Below are 18,359 nucleotides of genomic sequence, written 5' to 3'. Positions count from 1 at the left end.
GGTCACACATCAATTAAACAACATTTATTTATTGTCAGCCTGATGTCAGAACATGAAAAAAAACCCATTAAAGCCAGGGCACACGTCTTCGGTTTAAGAACAGTAAATATAAGTCATTACTATTAAATTCCCTGGACAAAATACAAATGATTCCCTGAGGGAAGGACGTTGTTTCTTCTGTCAGCGTGCGGAAAATTCCACTTTATTCTTCACTTCAAACCTGTACAGTATTTATTGTGATATTAAAGAACGTGAACATTAAAAGTGGTCGCTTTGAACGAAGAGTTCAGAGTTCAGTTTCACTGCAAAATAATAAAATAAAAACATACAAAGGGACAGAAATTCGTTCAACAAAAGCAACTAAACAACAAACGGGAGTTCAGTGTTGAACCAATAGAGGGCAGTGTTTCCTCACCCGCACAGTGAAGCGTGAAGGTGAATATTGTTGCCCGTCAATCCCATAAAAAACAGCAAACCCACCAAAATGAACCCGTGTCACTGCATATAAAAAAGTGTTTTTCACCTGATCTTTGATACACAATCCTCAGTCACCACAACAGACGGAGACTTTATTTCCCTTTGAGAAAAGTCTGCTTTACATGTTTTACATGGAATTACGGAAGAGGATCAGAGCCACGTGGGAGTTTCCCAGAATTCTGAGTAAAAAAAATCTCAGACGTCAGGTTGTTTTGTTTAGTTATTTTTATTTTTTTATCTTCTATCTTTGTTTGCAAATAGGTTATTTACATGTATTCTTTACATGTGGCTTTAATCCTCTTCCATAGAAAATAACCTGAGCTTTTTTAAAAAACGAGAAACTCTAATAGTGACTTTCATCATCATCATCATCATCATCAGTAAGTGCAGGAAAGCTGCGACATGACAGGATATCAAAGAACATACAGGAATAAGAAAAACACTTCCATAATCTGGAATCTCTGCAGAGACAAACATGTGACAGATGAAATGCTCGTGGATTAGTGTCTAAAACTTTCCTTTAAAAAAATGACTTCTAGATTAAAGAGATGAATTAGCAGTTACAGCACAGAATTAAAACAAATGTATTAAAGTCAACTTTCAGGAAGCTGAACTTTTCTCAACATTAGACTTCAAATTGCGAAATAACCAGATTTAGAATTTTAGGAGAAATTGTATCTTCATTCATTCATTCATTCATTCATTGTGAAATGTAAAAGGTGAACAGAATATAAATATATATATGTTCAATTAGTAATATTCAAGTCCCAATTCAAGATTTGAAATATTCGCACAAAAGTAATATTGACAGTAATTGAAAGTATTCAGTATTCTTTCGACCAAAGGGGGGTTTAAGGAGAGCCAGATTTGGACATTTGAAGAGTTCAGGGGGGCAAAGGTTCCCTTCACACCTTTATTTGTCACAATTTAAATTTTTAAATGGCAACGTAAACAAATCTAAACCACGCAGGAGTGAACACATGAAAAAACATCTGCAGTCAGATATCATGAGAGGAAATGGACGGCCATAAATAAAACATGATAAACTTGAAGCTGTGGGCCGTGATTGGCCCGCGGGCCGGACCTTCGGAAAGTCAAGGTGAAAAAATTGTGATTTAACGTCCAGGACACAAACGATGAAGTCATGGATTCAGTTAATACTCGACAAATCAGCCTCGACATGGAGAATTTCTGTATGTGAGTCATTATCGACATTTAGAGCAGGTTTTTGTCCCCACCACCTGGACCCACGTGAACTGAACTAAGGCCAAACATGAAGGACACAGGAAACACGAGGAGTTTAAAGCTCAGAAAAACAAAAACTAACCACATTTATCTGACTGTTAATCAGAAAACAGCCACGAAAACATGCCGAGGAAGACGATGCAAGTTCAAAGAAGTGTCACAATATACAGCCTGACTCACTGGTTCACTGTCATCGGAGCTAAAATAAGTGAAAGTCTGCTAATAAAAGCACCTTCAAAGACCTAAAAGGATGAAATGAAAAGACTTGTGACTGCATATTTATTTAGACAGGCGAGCAGTCCGCAGCTTTGAGTGAAACTAATACAACAACACTAGAATAATACAAACATTAAAAAAAACAGCATAAAGGAATCCCAATCTTCAGCAGATGAACTGTGAGTGTGGAGAATTGTTTATGATGCTTCTCTATCTTCATCATCATCATCATCATCATGGTGCTTTTCCCGTGAGTTCTTCTTCATATTTGCGGCTGAATTAAGCAGAGGAAAGAGTCACGTGAGCAGAACTCAAACAGCTCAGGGCTGTTCCTTCTCTCTCTCTCTCTCTTTCTCTCTCTGTGCTGACGTTTTAAACCTGTGGTTGTTTTCCCCGTTCATAACGGGGCGGAAAAAAAACAAAAAAAAAGAAGCTTCATGGGACAGAGTACCTGTTCTATCAGTGATGATATGCAGCAGGATTCCAAGTGCGGTACCAGGAGCTGAGGAGCCAGAGGGAGAGAAACAGGATTATTAATATGGACAAACAGACGCTCAGTAACTCTTCTGTCACCTTGACTTGTGTCTGTTAGCTTTAATATGGAAAATGCAAAAAGATCTCAGGCTGCGTGAATGTGACTGCAGTGAGTTCCTGCTCATGTTTGCAGTGAAGATGCTTTGCTGACCTGACCTTGTTGTAGATGGAGCTCCAGAGCTCTGGAACTGTTCTCTCATGTTTTCTTTAGCGTGAGTTGAACTTTTATCCGTGTTTGTGTTTGTGTACGTCCACATTTCAGACTGTGCAGCACTTTGGTTTCACTCTGTTGTCTTAACTGTGCTTTATAAATAAAGTTGGATTGGATTTTTGAACTGGAACACGAGCGTGATCACATTTCACCGTGTTCTGGCCTCAATTTTAAAATCCTTTCTTCTCACCTACAAATACATTAACCCTTGGTAAATCCCTTATATGGACATCCTGGGCGTGTCTGTGTGTTTATAAGTCACATATTCAGGCTTTTTTAATCTTCTTCTGTGTTGTTGAGTCAAAGTTATGATTCATTTTATATCACATTTTTAGTAGTTGATATAAAGTCGTAATAATTGTGCAGAAGTAACAAAAATAGACTTAGTTTTATTTAAATACTCTTATTTAAATAATATGAGGCCAAGCGAACTTTGAACTGTGACATATTTCCACATTTTACAAATTCAATCTGATTTTAAACATTTTGACATTTTACTTTGTTTTTATTATATATATTTTTTATAGTTTGTGCTGAAAATATAATAATATAATACTCTTATTTCAAGAATGACACTGATCCTCTCGTCTCGCTTTAATTAAACACAACAACAACATTGTCCCAGTCCTTGAACTCCATGGTGCACTGAGAGATGAGTCTGCAGGGGGCGCTGTGGTGTGAGTGTCTCTTACCTGGGTGTGTTGTAGGAAGTGGGATTAGCCTGAGACATCAGAGACACAGAGACATTGGACAGACTGTTAGGAGACGCTTCACGGCTCATGCTGTTCGGGGACGAGTTTGACGAAACTGGAAGGAAAAATATGAAAATATGAAAATATGACTTGACTGTGAACAGAGTGTAAGTCACTTCATGTTGTCATTCACAGTGTGAACAAGTGAATCATAACCAGGTTACAATCATAACCAGGTTACAATCATACTTGCCTCCGCCTGAAGTCAGAGGGCTGTAGGATCTGGAGGCTGGTGCCTGCAAACATGAGAAACATGGATGAAGTTTTTCACATTAAGTTTATAGAGTTTTGGGCCTAAAACAACACAGTTTATTGTGTCACTGTTTGTGTGATTGTGTGTCAGTGTTACAGCGCCTCATACAGTGTTCAGAGTCATTTTTGTGAGGTTTTGTGAGGATGGAGACGTTGCCATGTTTACGGAGAACCTCTTAAAGAATGAAAGAAAAGAAAAGGATTGTATTTATAAAGACCTAAAGCTCCTGTGAGGATCTTCTATCTCACTTTACTAACGCTGCATAAATGTCGTGGGCAGCATGAAAACAAGACAGAGAAACTCAGAGAGAGTCGTAGATGGATGGAAATCATCCATCAATGTCTGACCAAACTCAGGAAGCCAAACTCTCTCTCTCTCTCTCTCTCTCTCTCTCTCTCTGTTCTCTTCATAGTCTTCTGGCTCGACCAAGGACGGCATGACAGACGAATGACAGTGAAACTACACTGAATAACCACCAGGGGGTAAGTGGAGGGTCTGTTTGAGAGTGAAGTGTGTGGTGATGACGTGCGACACAAGCACAGCAGCAAAAGTGAAAGAAGTACGCTGGAGGGACAGCTCATGTTGCACAGTATGGAAATAAAGTCAAGGTTGAGATGTTTTGGTCACGTGCAGAGAGTGAAGAGGACAGACTGGGATTATGTTAGACAGAGGACGAGCAGAGGACAGACTGGGATTATATTAGACAGAGGACGAGCAGAGGACAGACTGGGATTATATTAGACAGAGGACGAGCAGAGGACAGACTGGGATTATATTAGACAGAGGACGAGCAGAGGACAGACTGGGATTATATTAGACAGAGGACGAGCAGAGGACAGACTGGGATTATATTAGACAGAGGACGAGCAGAGGACAGACAGGGATTATATTAGACAGAGGACGAGCAGAGGACAGACAGGGATTATATTAGACAGAGGACGAGCAGAGGACAGACTGGGATTATGTTAGACAGAGGACGAGCAGATGACAGACTGGGATTATGTTAGACAGAGGACGAGCAGAGGACAGACTGGGATTATGTTAGACAGAGGACGAGCAGAGGACGGACTGGGATTATGTTAGACAGAGGACGAGCAGAGGACGGACTGGGATTATGTTAGACAGAGGACGAGCAGAGGACAGACTGGGATTATGTTAGACAGAGGACGAGCAGAGGACAGACTGGGATTATATTAGACAGAGGACGAGCAGAGGACAGACAGGGATTATATTAGACAGAGGACGAGCAGAGGACAGACAGGGATTATATTGGACAGAGGACGTTGAAGATGGAGCTGAATGGAAGTTTCAGGTCTCTCACTTTTGTAAATCATGTTCCCGTTTAGATGGAAATACAGTAGATGTTAAAGTACGGAACATTTGAGTGGACACCAGTGTGATTGACAGCTGGTGTCGTCCAATAGGAGTCTGAGTGGTTCCAGGTGAAAACAGGAACTAGGATTGTAACGTGTTTTCTTGAGGCCACAGATGGATTTGACACTTGTAGTAATTGTGAACAGTGTTAGCTCTGTTTGGAGGTCTGCTCACCATCCTGGAGTTAAAGTGATGTGACTTGACGGGTAAACTGGTCACCGGGGAGTAGATCCTCTTCTCCTTCTGACGCCGATTACAGAACCAAACCCGAACCACCTCTTTCTCCATGGACAGCTGCTCAGAGATCAGCGTGATCTCCTCAGAGTTTGGCTTTGGGTTCTGAGGGCAAAAGAAAAAAAGAACATGAATGAATGAATGAATGAATGAATATGGAAACATGACGTTTGGAAATGTTACAACAGTGAGATATAAGACATTAAAGGTCCAGTATGTAACACGTACAGGTGTGTTTGTGTACGAGCACTTTGAAATAAAGTCGTTTGGTTGTTGTCGACTTAAGTCGAGGAGACAAAGGACAGAGACAGAGTGTTTGTGTGTGTGTGTGTGTGTGTCTTTCATTTATTAAAAGGCCACTTTATTTCCTGATGAAAGAAGGAGAGCAGAGCTGCAGTCTCACCACTAGATGTCACTCATTCTTACACACTAACATATTAGAGACAGACTCTGCTTCTGTAAATATTACATTTGTTTTTACTAAAACACATCATGGAATGTCAAATAAATGTCGATAAACTCACGTCGAGGAAGCGTTTCTCCAGCGTCAGCTTGATGTTGGTTTCGATGCTCGTCCTCTTTTTCCTCTTGCGGCCGTATCCCTCCATCAGCGGCGGCAGAGAGGACGAGTTACTCATCGAGTCGGACGGCGAGTTCTCTAAAGTGAAAACACATTCAGATTTACATTTGTCTTAGTTGTTGTCTTGTTGTTGTCTGTTGTTGTCTGTTGTTGTGTGAAGGTGACGGTGTCGTACCTGCGTCACTCAGCCATTTCTCCAGCAGAGGCTTGAGCTTGCACATGTTCTTGAAGCTGAGGTTGAGAGCCTCAAAGCGAGAGATGGTCGTCTGGCTGAAGTCGTTCCCGTACAGTTTCCCCATGGCAAGGCCCACGTCTCCCTGTGGTGAGTAACACGGACAGATGTTTCTACAACTGTGACAGGTGAGTGTTTTACACATGAGTGACCTCTGACCCCTCCTCCGTTTACCTGAGTGAAGCCCAGTTTGATGCGTCTCTGTTTGAACGCTTTAGCGAACTGTTCCAGCTCCTCCAGGTCGCTGGGCTCCTCCTGTGACGGCACTGACATGTGTTTGGGCATCTGCAGGTGAGACATGTCCATGTGCGTCTCCATGGACGGTCCTGCCAGACCTGAGCGGCTCATGGCCTGGATCAGAACAAACAGCTCTTAAATCAACTGAGGTCACTTTACACACAGCACAGGAGAGGAAGTGGTTGAATGGTTTTACCTGTGGAGTCAGAGCCAGGCCAGGCTGATGCTGGAGAAGACCACTTGGACTGTGGGTGGGGAGAGAGAGAAGGTTCTGCTGCAGGACAGCTGCAAACAAACACACTTATCAACTCTCTGTTTGCTGAATAAACCCACCTACCTACCTACCAAACCCTGCTATCAAAAGCAAATGAAAAGGGATTAAAAGAAAGAAAATAGTATAATTCAGTATAATATAATAAGAGTACTATAATAATAAGTAATAGTAAAGTCATCTTGAACACGTTCATGTTTACATTACTGCATCATCATGGTTCACCCTGTATTTGCTGATCTATAATCATTCATTTATTATAACTGACATAGCATTCATTTTTCCATATAAGACCCTATAAGAATCTAAGATGCCACATGTGTTGTCCGTTTATAAATAAGAAACAACAATGGAAAGATAATATGGTTTGAAATGTGTCACATTTTGTGTTTAATGTGCTTTTTCAGTGTGCACCTTGGTGTCCGGTGGGACTCTGTGAGAGCAGGAACGAGGAGGGAGACGGCAGGTGAGACGGTGGCATCAGAACCAGCTGCTGCATCGTGTGGAGCGAGGTCAGCTCCTGCAGAGACAGAGACAAACAAAGACACAGCGGCAGCAGCGGGAGAATGAGTCCACCGAGCTTTAAAACCACAGCAGCATGTACGTGCTTATTCAACACAATATCCTTTATGTACAACATGTGTTTCAAGTATTCATTTGTAAGTAGAATTTTACTTACATAGCTGATAAAGGTGAATTTTTGATCAACATAAATTATATTTTATTGACAATAATTTGATAATTAACTTTGTAGTAGAACTGAAGTTTGAATATAATCTAATACCACTGCAAAATATAACTGCCACTTATTTATTTATTCATTTATTTAATAGATACTGAAATATTCTACTCAAGTTAAGGTCAAAAGGTAACTTGTTTAAAATGTAAAAATGTTACTTAGTTACTTTTGTAACAAGGTTGGGGTTCTTTCGTCATCATTCACTGCCAAAGTTTATGGTGCGTAAATTATTGTTATTTTAAATTTAGATTTTCAAACGTAAAATTACAAATTTTAAAAATAACTTTAAAAAGTACATGAACCTACTCAGTTACTGTAATGCAAGTAAGTAAGTGTTTCTGCTTATTTCTATTTCAGTCTGGTACTTGATGACTTGGCTCCTCCCTCCTGACATCACTGCGTTGTTCTAGAATAGAGGTTTATTAACTTTCAGGATCTTTTTTTTTTAACTTTAATGAAAAGCTATCCTCTTGACCTTGGATGTTAAACTTCCCAGCAGACAGTTCACCTGTGTGCTACGTTAGTGGAGTGTTGCTGGGTCTTACCCCAGGCATCTGACCTACAGGCACTGCAGAGCTCTGAGTCAGGTGACATGTCTTCAGTGTGGAGGTTAAATGAGGTGAATCGTTGATGTTCTCTGTCTTTATCTAGAAAAACAAACACAGGAAACTGACATGAATGTGTGAGCAGACTCATGAAGCCATGTGTGCGTGCACAGTACGAGCAAACACCTTCATATTTGTGCGTCTCAGCGTGAAATGCACACACACACACAAGCACAAGACTGTGACTCGAGTTTGATCAGTGAACGCTGCGCAAAGAGTGACGGACTCGGTTGTGACACTTTTCCTCCCCTCGGGCAAGGCATCATGCAAATGTCCTCCCCCATCCCAGGCCCATGGAGCCGTGGCACTTCCTGAAGGCCATGAGCGCTCAAGCAAATGTACTTCCCTGCCAAAAAGCGTGTTTGGAGAAGTATCCAAATAGCTGCAAACTATTTGATGTGTTCTGTTCTGTGGAGCGATGGCAGTGTGGGGAGAGCGGGTGGTTTTGTCCTGAGGATGTTAGTCGTCGACGAGTCGGTTTGAACGTTATGTCTCGGATAAAAGTACATTTGTCTCTGGGCTGTTGATATTTCAACCAAGCGTCGCTGTCGAGTCTGCCAAAGAATACACACTCTTTGAAAAAGACTTGAGGACTTATATTACCGCAGACTCGCCAAATGACACTTGGTACATTCACTTGATACTCGTCACAGTTACAGTGAAAAAAACAACACTGGCAGCTTTTTTCCATTACTATGTTAAAACATAAACAGAGGCTATAAAGTGTCTTCTATCCTTTTATTCAATAATCTGATCTTCTTTTCATTTTCACTAACGATATCATTGAATGTGTTTGACTGAGCTCAGCATCACATACACAAAAACACGGAGATCAAACACTTTTCAACGTAAACCTGGAGAAATACATATTACCGGGGTCTAAAAGAACTTCATAAAATAACATTTCCATGTGATTTTAAAGACACGCTTTAGTTGACTGATACGTTGGTGATACTATTTTCTGGTACTTTTCTATTTGAATGTGATGTATTTATGATATGACATGTTATGTTACTTAAATTGTCTTATTATGCACTTTCATTGTAAAGCACTTTGTGATCTGTGTTATCTGTGAAAGGTGCTTCAGAAACGCAGAAAGTTTGCTCACTAACTTACTCGCCACGGAGAAAAATAGATAATAGATTTATAAATATATAAATAACAAGGTCGTTTAACGAGGGTGCACCTGCGGCACGGATCTGAGCCATGCGAGCACTCAGGGTTGACAGCGTTTAACTCCATAAGTGTGTAAACGTGGACTTGAGCGTTTGTTCATTTTCTTAAATTTGCCAAACTAAATATTGTTTTATACCTCGATGACTGACGGCTGGTGATTATAGGATGGCTGTTATCGACCACAACACGTCTGTTAAATCTCCTCTAGATATGATAAGTTTTCTTCCTTTCTTTATCCTGCTTATGTGAGTTTGTCTATTCTTGTCTGACTTGTGATGCTCTTTCTGTCAACAGCTGAGTAAACTTGTGAAAATATCTATTATAATAATAATAATAATAATAATATCATTATATAGATTTTTAAATGAAAAACAATACATGTTTTTCTCTCCAAATATTTGGAATATAATCCCAACAAATCCATCCTAATTATTTCTGTCAGTAAAAATGTTGTAAAATCATCGCGGGAATGAAAAGATGAACAGTTTCACGTCTGAGAGTAAATATCTCCCTCTTTACTTTGACTTTGTATAAATCCATCTCTAAAAATGAATCCTCAAAACATACACGATTTTCTCCTGTTTGAGTAACATTTGCCAAAATCTACAATGTCCTGCTTTTTAAAGACTATTATCACTATATTATATTATTTATATAGGTTCACCTGATGCTTTACTTAAAAATGTTAAACAAATCAATCCAACAACTGCTGCTGCTGCTGCTGCTGCTGTTGTTTTTCACAGAGACTCCATTCATAAAATTCATATTCAATTTGAACACAGGAAGTGTTTATGAACTCATGTACTCACTTGTCGACTGAAGTTGATGCTGTTTTGCTCTAAATTTCAAAGAAGAAAAGGAAAAGGGAAAAGTATTAAAACCGTGAACATGTCATATAAAGTCTGTGAGTATTCAATATTACCACGTTTCACATCAGTGACATCATTCAGGTTGAAAATAATCTTCGGAAATCCATTTTTTTCACTTCATAAACATGTTGTTTTTAACTGGATTTGTTACAACAGTCGAGGGACAACGTCCATATCTTTAACACGGTCCCAACAAATAACATGTTAGTTTAAACTAAACCAAATCAAACACAACAAAAACAACAGAACTGTCACCTTACTCCCTAAATATTGATATCTATAGAGCGATTTATCTCAATATAAACCAAAGATTTCATTAATCGTGAACATTGTGACACAAGAAAGACAGAGGCTGACAAACTGAAACAAAGTTCCTTTGAATTAAAAGGAGTAAGTTTGTCTTCATAAAACTTTATTTATAGAACTTAATTTATTTGAGTTTTACCAGCTGAAGTCACATCATATGTTTATCGACCATTTTCTTTTTTCAGTGTATTAAAATGATTAATAATAATGTTATAATAGAAGTGTTTATTCTTTACTTTACTCTGCTGATTTTTCTTTTGCTGATTATTTACTGTTGTTGTTGTTGTTGTGTTTCTAGATGACAGTGAGGCAGAAGAGTTCATACGTCTGCTGGATAAAGCTCACATCATTTGAATGTCAAATGGGACCAGTGTGTGTGTGTGTGTGTGTGTGTGTGAGAGAGAGAGAGAGAGAGAGAGAGAGAGAGAGAGGCAGGAGAGCGAGGAGCTGCTGGAGACACAATGCAAATACCACACACACACTCGACCCCACCCCCCTCTCACCTCACCATCACCACCCCTTCCCTGGTAAGCTTTTAACCCCCAGCACACACACACACACACACACACACACACACCGGCTTCACAGCCCAAAAGTCCAGTATGAAAATGACCAAGACATGCAAATCAGCTGAATGCAGGGAGACTGAATTTGATCTGTGTCTGCACACACTCACACACACACACACACACAAACACAGACACGGTGAGCTGTCTCACACCCACTAAAAGTCCATTTTTAGTCTGTGGGACTGAAAATGTATCTCAATTTCATACAGTTTATGGTGTTTACCATAATATAAAACTGTCAAAAATACACATGTTGGAGTTATTTAAAACCCTTTTTGGCTTTTCTAGAATGTCTTATCCTTTTTTCATGCACATTGTTAAAACTGTATGCCAGGTTGTGCATTTTCTTATTTTTAGTCTATTTTAAACAAGGTGAACTAAAATACTCACACTAACACACCTACGGACAAAAATGTCCCCATTGAAACTCATTCAAATCTCTATTTTTGATGCATCATGAAAAACAATGTTTTAAAAATAATTTTTACAATTTGTAAAGCTTCATTTTGTATGAGCAATAAAAAGAATGTATATAAACAAATGTTTCTGCTAATCTTTTTTAGACCATAAAATGAATGTGCATCATTGACAAAAACTTGGCAATTTAAGGGTTAAAAATGTTGAAAATTCATTAATATTTGATATGTATGGAAAGGACTGATGTTGGTTTTAAACAATAATAAAACCTATATATTGAATTCATTAAATTTTTATGAAGTTTATTACATGCTACTGTTTTTTTTTTTTAAATGTATATATCGTATTATGTTTAATTTATTAAGTGTGTACCCAAACAGAGGTACATCAACTCATTCATTTTATTCTTTCTTTTTTAGTGAGATTTAAGTCAAAATAAACTACAGTGTGTGTTCAGGATAATTAATGTCCCACAAGGGTTGATGCAAAGAAGTTACGTTAACACACCTCAAGCACCAAAATGTCAAAAATTGCTGAGTTTTTGTCAATGATCCACCTTCATTTTACACAATAAATGAATTATTTTCTATATACTTCATGCAAACTGTATTACTTTCGGTTTGATTATTTTTAAACCAACATCAGTCCTCATCATACATATCAAACATTAATGATTTTTTTAAGTTTTTATGTCATGATGCATCAAATATAGTCATTTGAATGAGTTTAAATGGGGAAATTTTTGTCCGTAGGTGTGTTAGTGTGAGTATTTTAGTTCACCTTGTTTACAATAGACTAAAAATAAAAAAAAAGGAAAACATGGCATACATTTTTAAAGAATAAGCATGAAACAAAGGATAAAATATACTAGAAATTAAACCACAAAAATGTGTCTATAGGTGTGTGTTTAAGGGTTAATTGTTATTGATGTTTGTTTTCTGAGATCTTCTGATTTAACACGATTTGTTCATCAGTGGAAACCTTACAAAACCTCACATGCATTTCAGTGAGTTTAGTTGAACATTTTTAAACTACAGCTCGTGCAGAACTTCTTCTGTTTTTGTCAATTTTTCTGTCTCTGTTGTGTATCTTTGTGCAGAAGTGGCATTTTTTTAACAACATATCTGTCGCAAATTCTGATAATAATCTCTTGCATTTCTTATCCAAACAACATCATCGTTGGCCCTGCACACAGTGGCGCCCTCAGTAAATCATCTGCCAAGTTTGAAGCCTGTCGAGTTTGTTTTCCCTGCAGTTCTGGCTGTTAGAGAAGTTTTTATGGCACTCACTGCATACTGTCTTAGTTCAGGGAAGATACCAAATAAGTCAAAAGTGGCTAAAAGTAAGTTTTTCTCTGGGTTCCTGCCAGCTGTGGGTGGGTGGTGGAAATGATCACTTGCCAAATGCTTCAGCCATTGTTGCCTTCATGAGAGAATAGGCTCTAATACAGTACGTGCCTTCTGAGCAGCACTTCTCTCCAACACCGCAGTGACCTTAGAGAGTGGCACAAAGCGACAGAGTCAGCCTGGTCAGTTTGGAGAAGTGCAATAAAAAACAGAAGAAAACAAAAAGTTAAAGGGCCACTTCAACCCCCCTAAACAAATATACACTTTTTTACTGTTATTTGATCATCAGAGAGCGGATCTGAGTGTCATTCCCACAAAAAAAGTAACAAAATTGACAGAAAGTCGACATCAAAGTCTCTTCCCTCAAAGACTTCACCGTGTTTCTGTCAATTATAACAAGTTTTATGAGTAAAAGATGAACTTAAAAATTCAAGTGACAAATAAACACGAACCAGGACAGATAGGAAGGAGGTTTGATGCTCACTCTCAAAACTAACTCCTAAAGACTTAAATTAGGTGCAAAATAAAAAAACAACAGAACTTCTCTGCATTTACCTTTACATATTTATAAAAACACAAAAAGATCTTCACTGGAGTGCAGCTATTTTAAGACTAAATGAGTAAGTAATGTTTATTTCTATATGACATTTGCAACAATCTGAGCTAAACAAAGTTCTCAACAAACAACACAAATATAAATTAAAAACAAAATAAAGGTAAAGATATCTTTCTATTAATTCAAGGATTGTCATCAAAGGCATCAAAGTCCTGAGTCCTTTGGTGAATTCGCCCCGTCTATAATTCCCCCGTCTGTCCATCTATTCTGTCCGTCTGTCAATCACACGACTGTCCAACAGGTCACTTGTCAGGCTCGACACTTGTCAGGTGACATCTTTCTCAGGACATAATTATTATTTATGTCTAAAGAAAGTTAGTCTTTGGTCATAGAGAGAAGATCAAAGATGCTGAGTCAGCTGATGCCTGAGATACAGGTTCTGCACTACTGTAGTCTAGTAATGGAGTCAGGAACGTCCATCTGTCCGTCTGTCCAAGTCAGCTTGACAGTTGTCAAAGTCATCAAAGGCAAAGGTCCTTTGATGACTTTGAACATGATTAAAAGGTTGAAAGTGAAACATGACTGATTCCCACTGTCATCAAACAGTGTGAAAGACAAGAAGGACAAGAGAAGAAGACAGTGTCACAATAATCCACTAAGTAAAGCCGCTAATAAGTTCTACAAAAACATCAATGCGTAGATTCCTTTGATGTAAAACACCACCGATGAAAACCCTTTAACACCGACTTTGCATCACCGTAATTGTGTGCGACGGTCGGAGAAATTACAACGGTTTCTGAAAGCTTAGAAGTTGCACGTCAAAGCCGTTGTGTGGTTATTACGGTAATTTCACTCGCAGGAAGCTTTCGCAGGAAGCCGGAGAATCAGCGTCTTTGTCACCAGAGAGGTGTACTAAGTTTGTTTTGTTGTGACACAAAAACCTCAAACAAATTATTTTGAATATTTTTTATAATGTTCACATTTCAAATGGAACACGCATGATCTGGTGTTCATGTACAACTACTGTGTTTCTCCTAAATAAAACATTTTGAATTGTTAATGCACTATTTTAACATGCAGTAAAATTGCAAATAACTGCCAGATATACAGGACAGTTTCTGACCCTTTTTGTGGTTAAAATAAGCAAAAAAAAGACAGACATTTTGAGGTTAATTCAAAAAATGTCCGTCTGTCAGTCGCATTCAAATGTCCAGTGGGTCACTTGTCAGGTATGAAACTTGTCACGAGACAGACTGCGGTGACGGCACCAGTGTGTGCAGAACTGTGAAGTATCGCTAAACGTCCGCAGGCCGAAACTGCAAATAGAGAGAACACACCTATTACACGCCTATTTTTTCTGCTTCCTGTTTGAAATGACTTACTCAAAATAAATGAAAATAAATGGTCACAATTACAGGCTCTGTGTGTAAAAAAGCTAAGACGTGTGAGATTATTACAGAAACGTCAGAATAAGATATGTGTTACTGTGTCAGAGTCAATTCATGGAACACATGTTTTAACACAGGTCTCGTTTTCAAAGTTCTATTCATACTACTTTATTTGTCCCAGTGGATCAATTTCAAGCACTTACAACACTTTATATTTTACATCTCTAAGAGACAAACAGAATAGAAATTGTACTCATGTGAAAGTAAGTTAAAAAAATGTCCTTGTTGTTGTTAATAATCCAAAAAAACATAATAAATGACACACTGCTGGTAATTATGTTCATGTTATTCATTTACTGCATTTACTGCTCTCCATTCACCTCCACTGTGTTTACATGAACATTTACATGCAGTTTAAATTTAAGTCAGTCAACAAATTTATAAAATAAATTCCTCCTAAAAACAAACAAACGTGTGCAGCTGTGGCAGGATGAGTGTTTGACAAAAACGCGCACACACACACACACACACACACACGCACACACACGCACGCACACACACAACTGCTGTCTGAATAAAAGTTCTTCTTTTTTCTGTTGCTGGTTCCTTGTTTTTAGTTTGTGACTGCACGTCCGTCACCGTCGTCCTCGGCCGCTTAACAGCAAGCATTTCTCAGCAAACAGCCTGAGGGGCATCCTGGTGCATCAACCAACTGCCACAGTATCACACACACACACACACACACTCTAGAAACTAGACTAAACTAAAATGCTGCTTGTTTAGCTTTAATCTTTCTGTAATCTGGACATTATCACGCCTTCATTCATTGTATATAATGTCCAGAACTTTTTCTTGTACATATATGCACACAGACTATTGTCCTATTTTTTCTGTTCTTAACTGTTTTTTGCTGCCATAAAAAGTGGATTTGATAAACACACTGCAATAAAATAGAGCATGTACTAGTGTAATTGACTTGAATTCAGTGTATTTATCTAATCACACCATTTATTTGGACTTATTTACTTATTAATTCTTATTCATGAGATAATTTGACTTGTTTCAAGGTATTTGTTTTGTGCCATTTTCTTGCTTGAAACGAGTCATTTTCCCCTAATAGTGGTGATATTTTTCAGTGAGTTTATCTTATCTTATATGTGGACACATAAACACAAAGTTTAAAAGGAGCTTCTGTCACAACCTGGTGTGAAATACACCAAGATCAATGAGGAGTGACTTAAAAACGTTGATTAAAAAATGTATATTTCCTAATTTGATGTTTTTTTCCACCTTTTTAAACGTCATTCATGACATACAAATAAGTTTTTACAGCTTTTTTCAACAGATCAAACAAAGACCAACACATGAATCTTTTACTCTAACTACATTGTCTGTGCAATGTTACCTTGTTGCCTGTGAGTTAGAACAAACCTAAATGTAACATAAACTGTTGTGTTTGTTAACATCAGCTGTCTGATGTGTGTGAGCTCCACATGATTTCACTGAGCCGTGTTTCTGTTGCAGTCGCTGCCAATAAAAAGGAATTGTGCTCTACTTCAAATAAACAAACAAACAAACAAACAAACAAAACAGCTGTGACAGGATAAACAACACTCGTCCTGCCGCGTTCAAAGATGAGAAATGATCCTTACCTGCCTGCTCGGCTGCAGCCTCCGACTGTTCCACTGAGTCTGCGCTCATCTTAATATCTGTAATGATAAATACAGATGATTTTCCTACAGCAGAGCAACTTTTACCGGGACAATGAAGCACTCAGGAACACTCAGGAAAATGATCTTGAGTGTATTCTAATGCGCCCTCCCCTCCACACTACCACACGCAACACTCTGTGTCATCCCTGCTTATAATATTCATCAGCAGGGCAGATATTCCTATGTCATTAAACAGTGATGCTGAGTTTACTCACCTCAGGTACAGGTGTGTCCGTGCTGCTCCACCTCTCCTCGTTTTTATTCTAAAAGAAGCTTCACTTCAGAAGAAAGATGAAAAAGTTTGAACAATCCTCAGCTGCTCGCCGGCATTTTCCTAAGTGGAGGAACGTTCACCTCTGCAGTGACACCATGCACCGCCTGATGGGCTCATTTGCATACGCCTGTGTGTGTGTGTGTGTGTGTGTGTGTGTGTGTGTGTGTGTGTGTGTCCTATCCAGCTTCACACTGTTTGCATAAAACAACAATGGGGGTATATAGTATTTTACAGAGTGTGTGTGTGCTGGAAAAGTGAATGGAGTCAGACTCAGAAGACTTTGAATAACAACACGGTGATTGTATTGATTTGTGTTGTGCTGAAAAAAAGGTGAATTTTCATACGTTTGTTTGCGGATTTTTTTAAATGAGTAAAAGAGTAAGCGGTGAAGACAAAATTATCTTTGGTTAAGAGGTCAAATATTTCGTTTTTACCTTTTCAGAAAAGTGACCACATTGGTTCACTTAAATCCTTAAAGGTTTTTTTTAAACTTTCTTATTTATCCTTTATTTAGCCAGGAAGAGCTCTCTTCTTCTGAACGAGAACATTTCAGATATAAAACTCACAGCAGAATATAAAAGTTGAAAGGAGGTTATTAAAAGAGAGTAAAAAAGAGAGATATAATAAAGTTATGAATCATTATTGATGCCAATCTGAAGCCCTCAAATAGGTTATTTCTTTCAGATTCACTTATGACTCAAGGTGTTGAGTAAAAGTGATCTCAGCACAAAACATGGACTGTTTTAATTTCACTAACTTTGTCATTAATCCTGCAAACAGAGACACAGCCTGAAGTCAGTACAGCAGCAGTTTAAGAGGCTTTTTCTGTTGTTTTCACTCTTACATAAAGTAAACAGTTCATTATTCCCACACCTACAACTATCGAGTCCACTTCCAACAACACACTGTTTTAACAGTTGCAGATTAAGTTTCATATTATATAAAACTCATTATTCAGCTTCAGTAGGGATGGCACGGTCGCGATTTTCATGTCCGATAATCTGACACCGACATTAGTCTGATACAGGCATTTTAGACGTTTTCAAATATCATTTGAAATATTATCATTTCATTTTAATATCACCTTAAATAACATTTTAAAGTTATTTCAAAGACATCGTCCTTAAACAGTTCTGATTTTTATTTACATCTTTTACAGTCTCTGCATCGTGAAGCATGTCATCAATTTTTTTTGGAAAGTATCGGATTATTGTCCCTAGAAAAAAGGCATGAATATCTCATGCAAATTTAGAGTTAAATAAAAATCCTGGACTCAGAATTGTATGCAGGTGAAATGTGTTACTGAAACATGATAAACAATTAGAATAATATTTACTCTATTACTGTTGGCAGCTGCTGTATAGATCTTATTTTACTCAGTTGTGTTTTATCTCGATGGCTGTTTTATTAGTAACAAGTATCAAATTATTATAATCTTAGATTATAGTAAAGAATTCTGGGACTATGACAGGAAAACCTGTTTTTCTGCTCTTGGGTGAAGCTTACAAAGAAACTGAATAAAGCAGGTTTCCAACACATCTATAGAAGCAAATCATGTCAAAGATCATAACATTAAAACAACATTAGTTTCACAATATTATGCAACAGAAACTGTTCAGGAGGAGAGTTTGTTAGTTTGTTATAAGAACACACATTCATGAATAAACTAATGTATGTTTACAGTCCACAGGTCAAAGGTCGATCTGTGCTCAGTGGAGATGTGGAGTCTTTGCCTCTGGCTGCAGAACATTTTTAGCTCTCTTCACTTTTCAAATAAAATAAGAAA

At 38.1% G+C, this 18,359-nt stretch overlaps 1 protein-coding gene and 1 long non-coding RNA gene across 9 annotated transcripts; one reads left to right on the top strand and one right to left on the bottom strand.

Moving 5' to 3' along the window:
- Nucleotides 1-533: 533 nt before the first annotated feature.
- Nucleotides 534-16,610, bottom strand: pou2f3 (POU class 2 homeobox 3). 7 transcript variants are annotated; one of them, XM_058626863.1, is made up of 15 exons: nt 16,515-16,610; nt 16,240-16,296; nt 12,698-12,790; nt 9,946-9,974; nt 7,901-8,002; nt 7,031-7,136; nt 6,542-6,630; nt 6,283-6,459; nt 6,052-6,193; nt 5,821-5,954; nt 5,237-5,401; nt 3,629-3,671; nt 3,376-3,490; nt 2,390-2,440; nt 534-2,212 (listed from the first exon to the last, which is right to left on the bottom strand). In XM_058626863.1, the coding sequence occupies exons 2-14, from the start codon at nt 16,286-16,288 to the stop codon at nt 2,398-2,400; spliced, it is 1,287 nt and encodes a 428-aa protein (XP_058482846.1). In that variant the 5' UTR covers nt 16,289-16,296; nt 16,515-16,610; the 3' UTR covers nt 534-2,212; nt 2,390-2,397. The 7 variants fall into 7 exon arrangements, with proteins under 7 accessions (XP_058482846.1, XP_058482844.1, XP_058482847.1 ...); XM_058626861.1 differs by having other exon boundaries at nt 534-2,440; XM_058626864.1 differs by having other exon boundaries at nt 534-2,440; nt 7,919-8,002.
- LOC131458113 (uncharacterized) lies at nt 4,101-16,521 on the top strand. 2 transcript variants are annotated; one of them, XR_009240062.1, is made up of 4 exons: nt 4,101-4,170; nt 6,037-7,216; nt 10,610-10,838; nt 15,205-16,521. It is a non-coding gene; the product is annotated as an uncharacterized LOC131458113 (long non-coding RNA). The 2 variants fall into 2 exon arrangements; XR_009240061.1 differs by lacking the exon at nt 15,205-16,521 and having other exon boundaries at nt 10,610-12,031.
- Nucleotides 16,611-18,359: the final 1,749 nt, after the last annotated feature.

This window comes from Solea solea, chromosome 4 (genome assembly GCF_958295425.1).
Source record: "Solea solea chromosome 4, fSolSol10.1, whole genome shotgun sequence".
NCBI classification, from domain to species: domain Eukaryota; kingdom Metazoa; phylum Chordata; class Actinopteri; order Pleuronectiformes; family Soleidae; genus Solea; species Solea solea.
The sequence above is the reverse complement of the archived record's forward strand: the minus strand, read 5'-3'. Positions and strand labels throughout refer to the sequence as shown.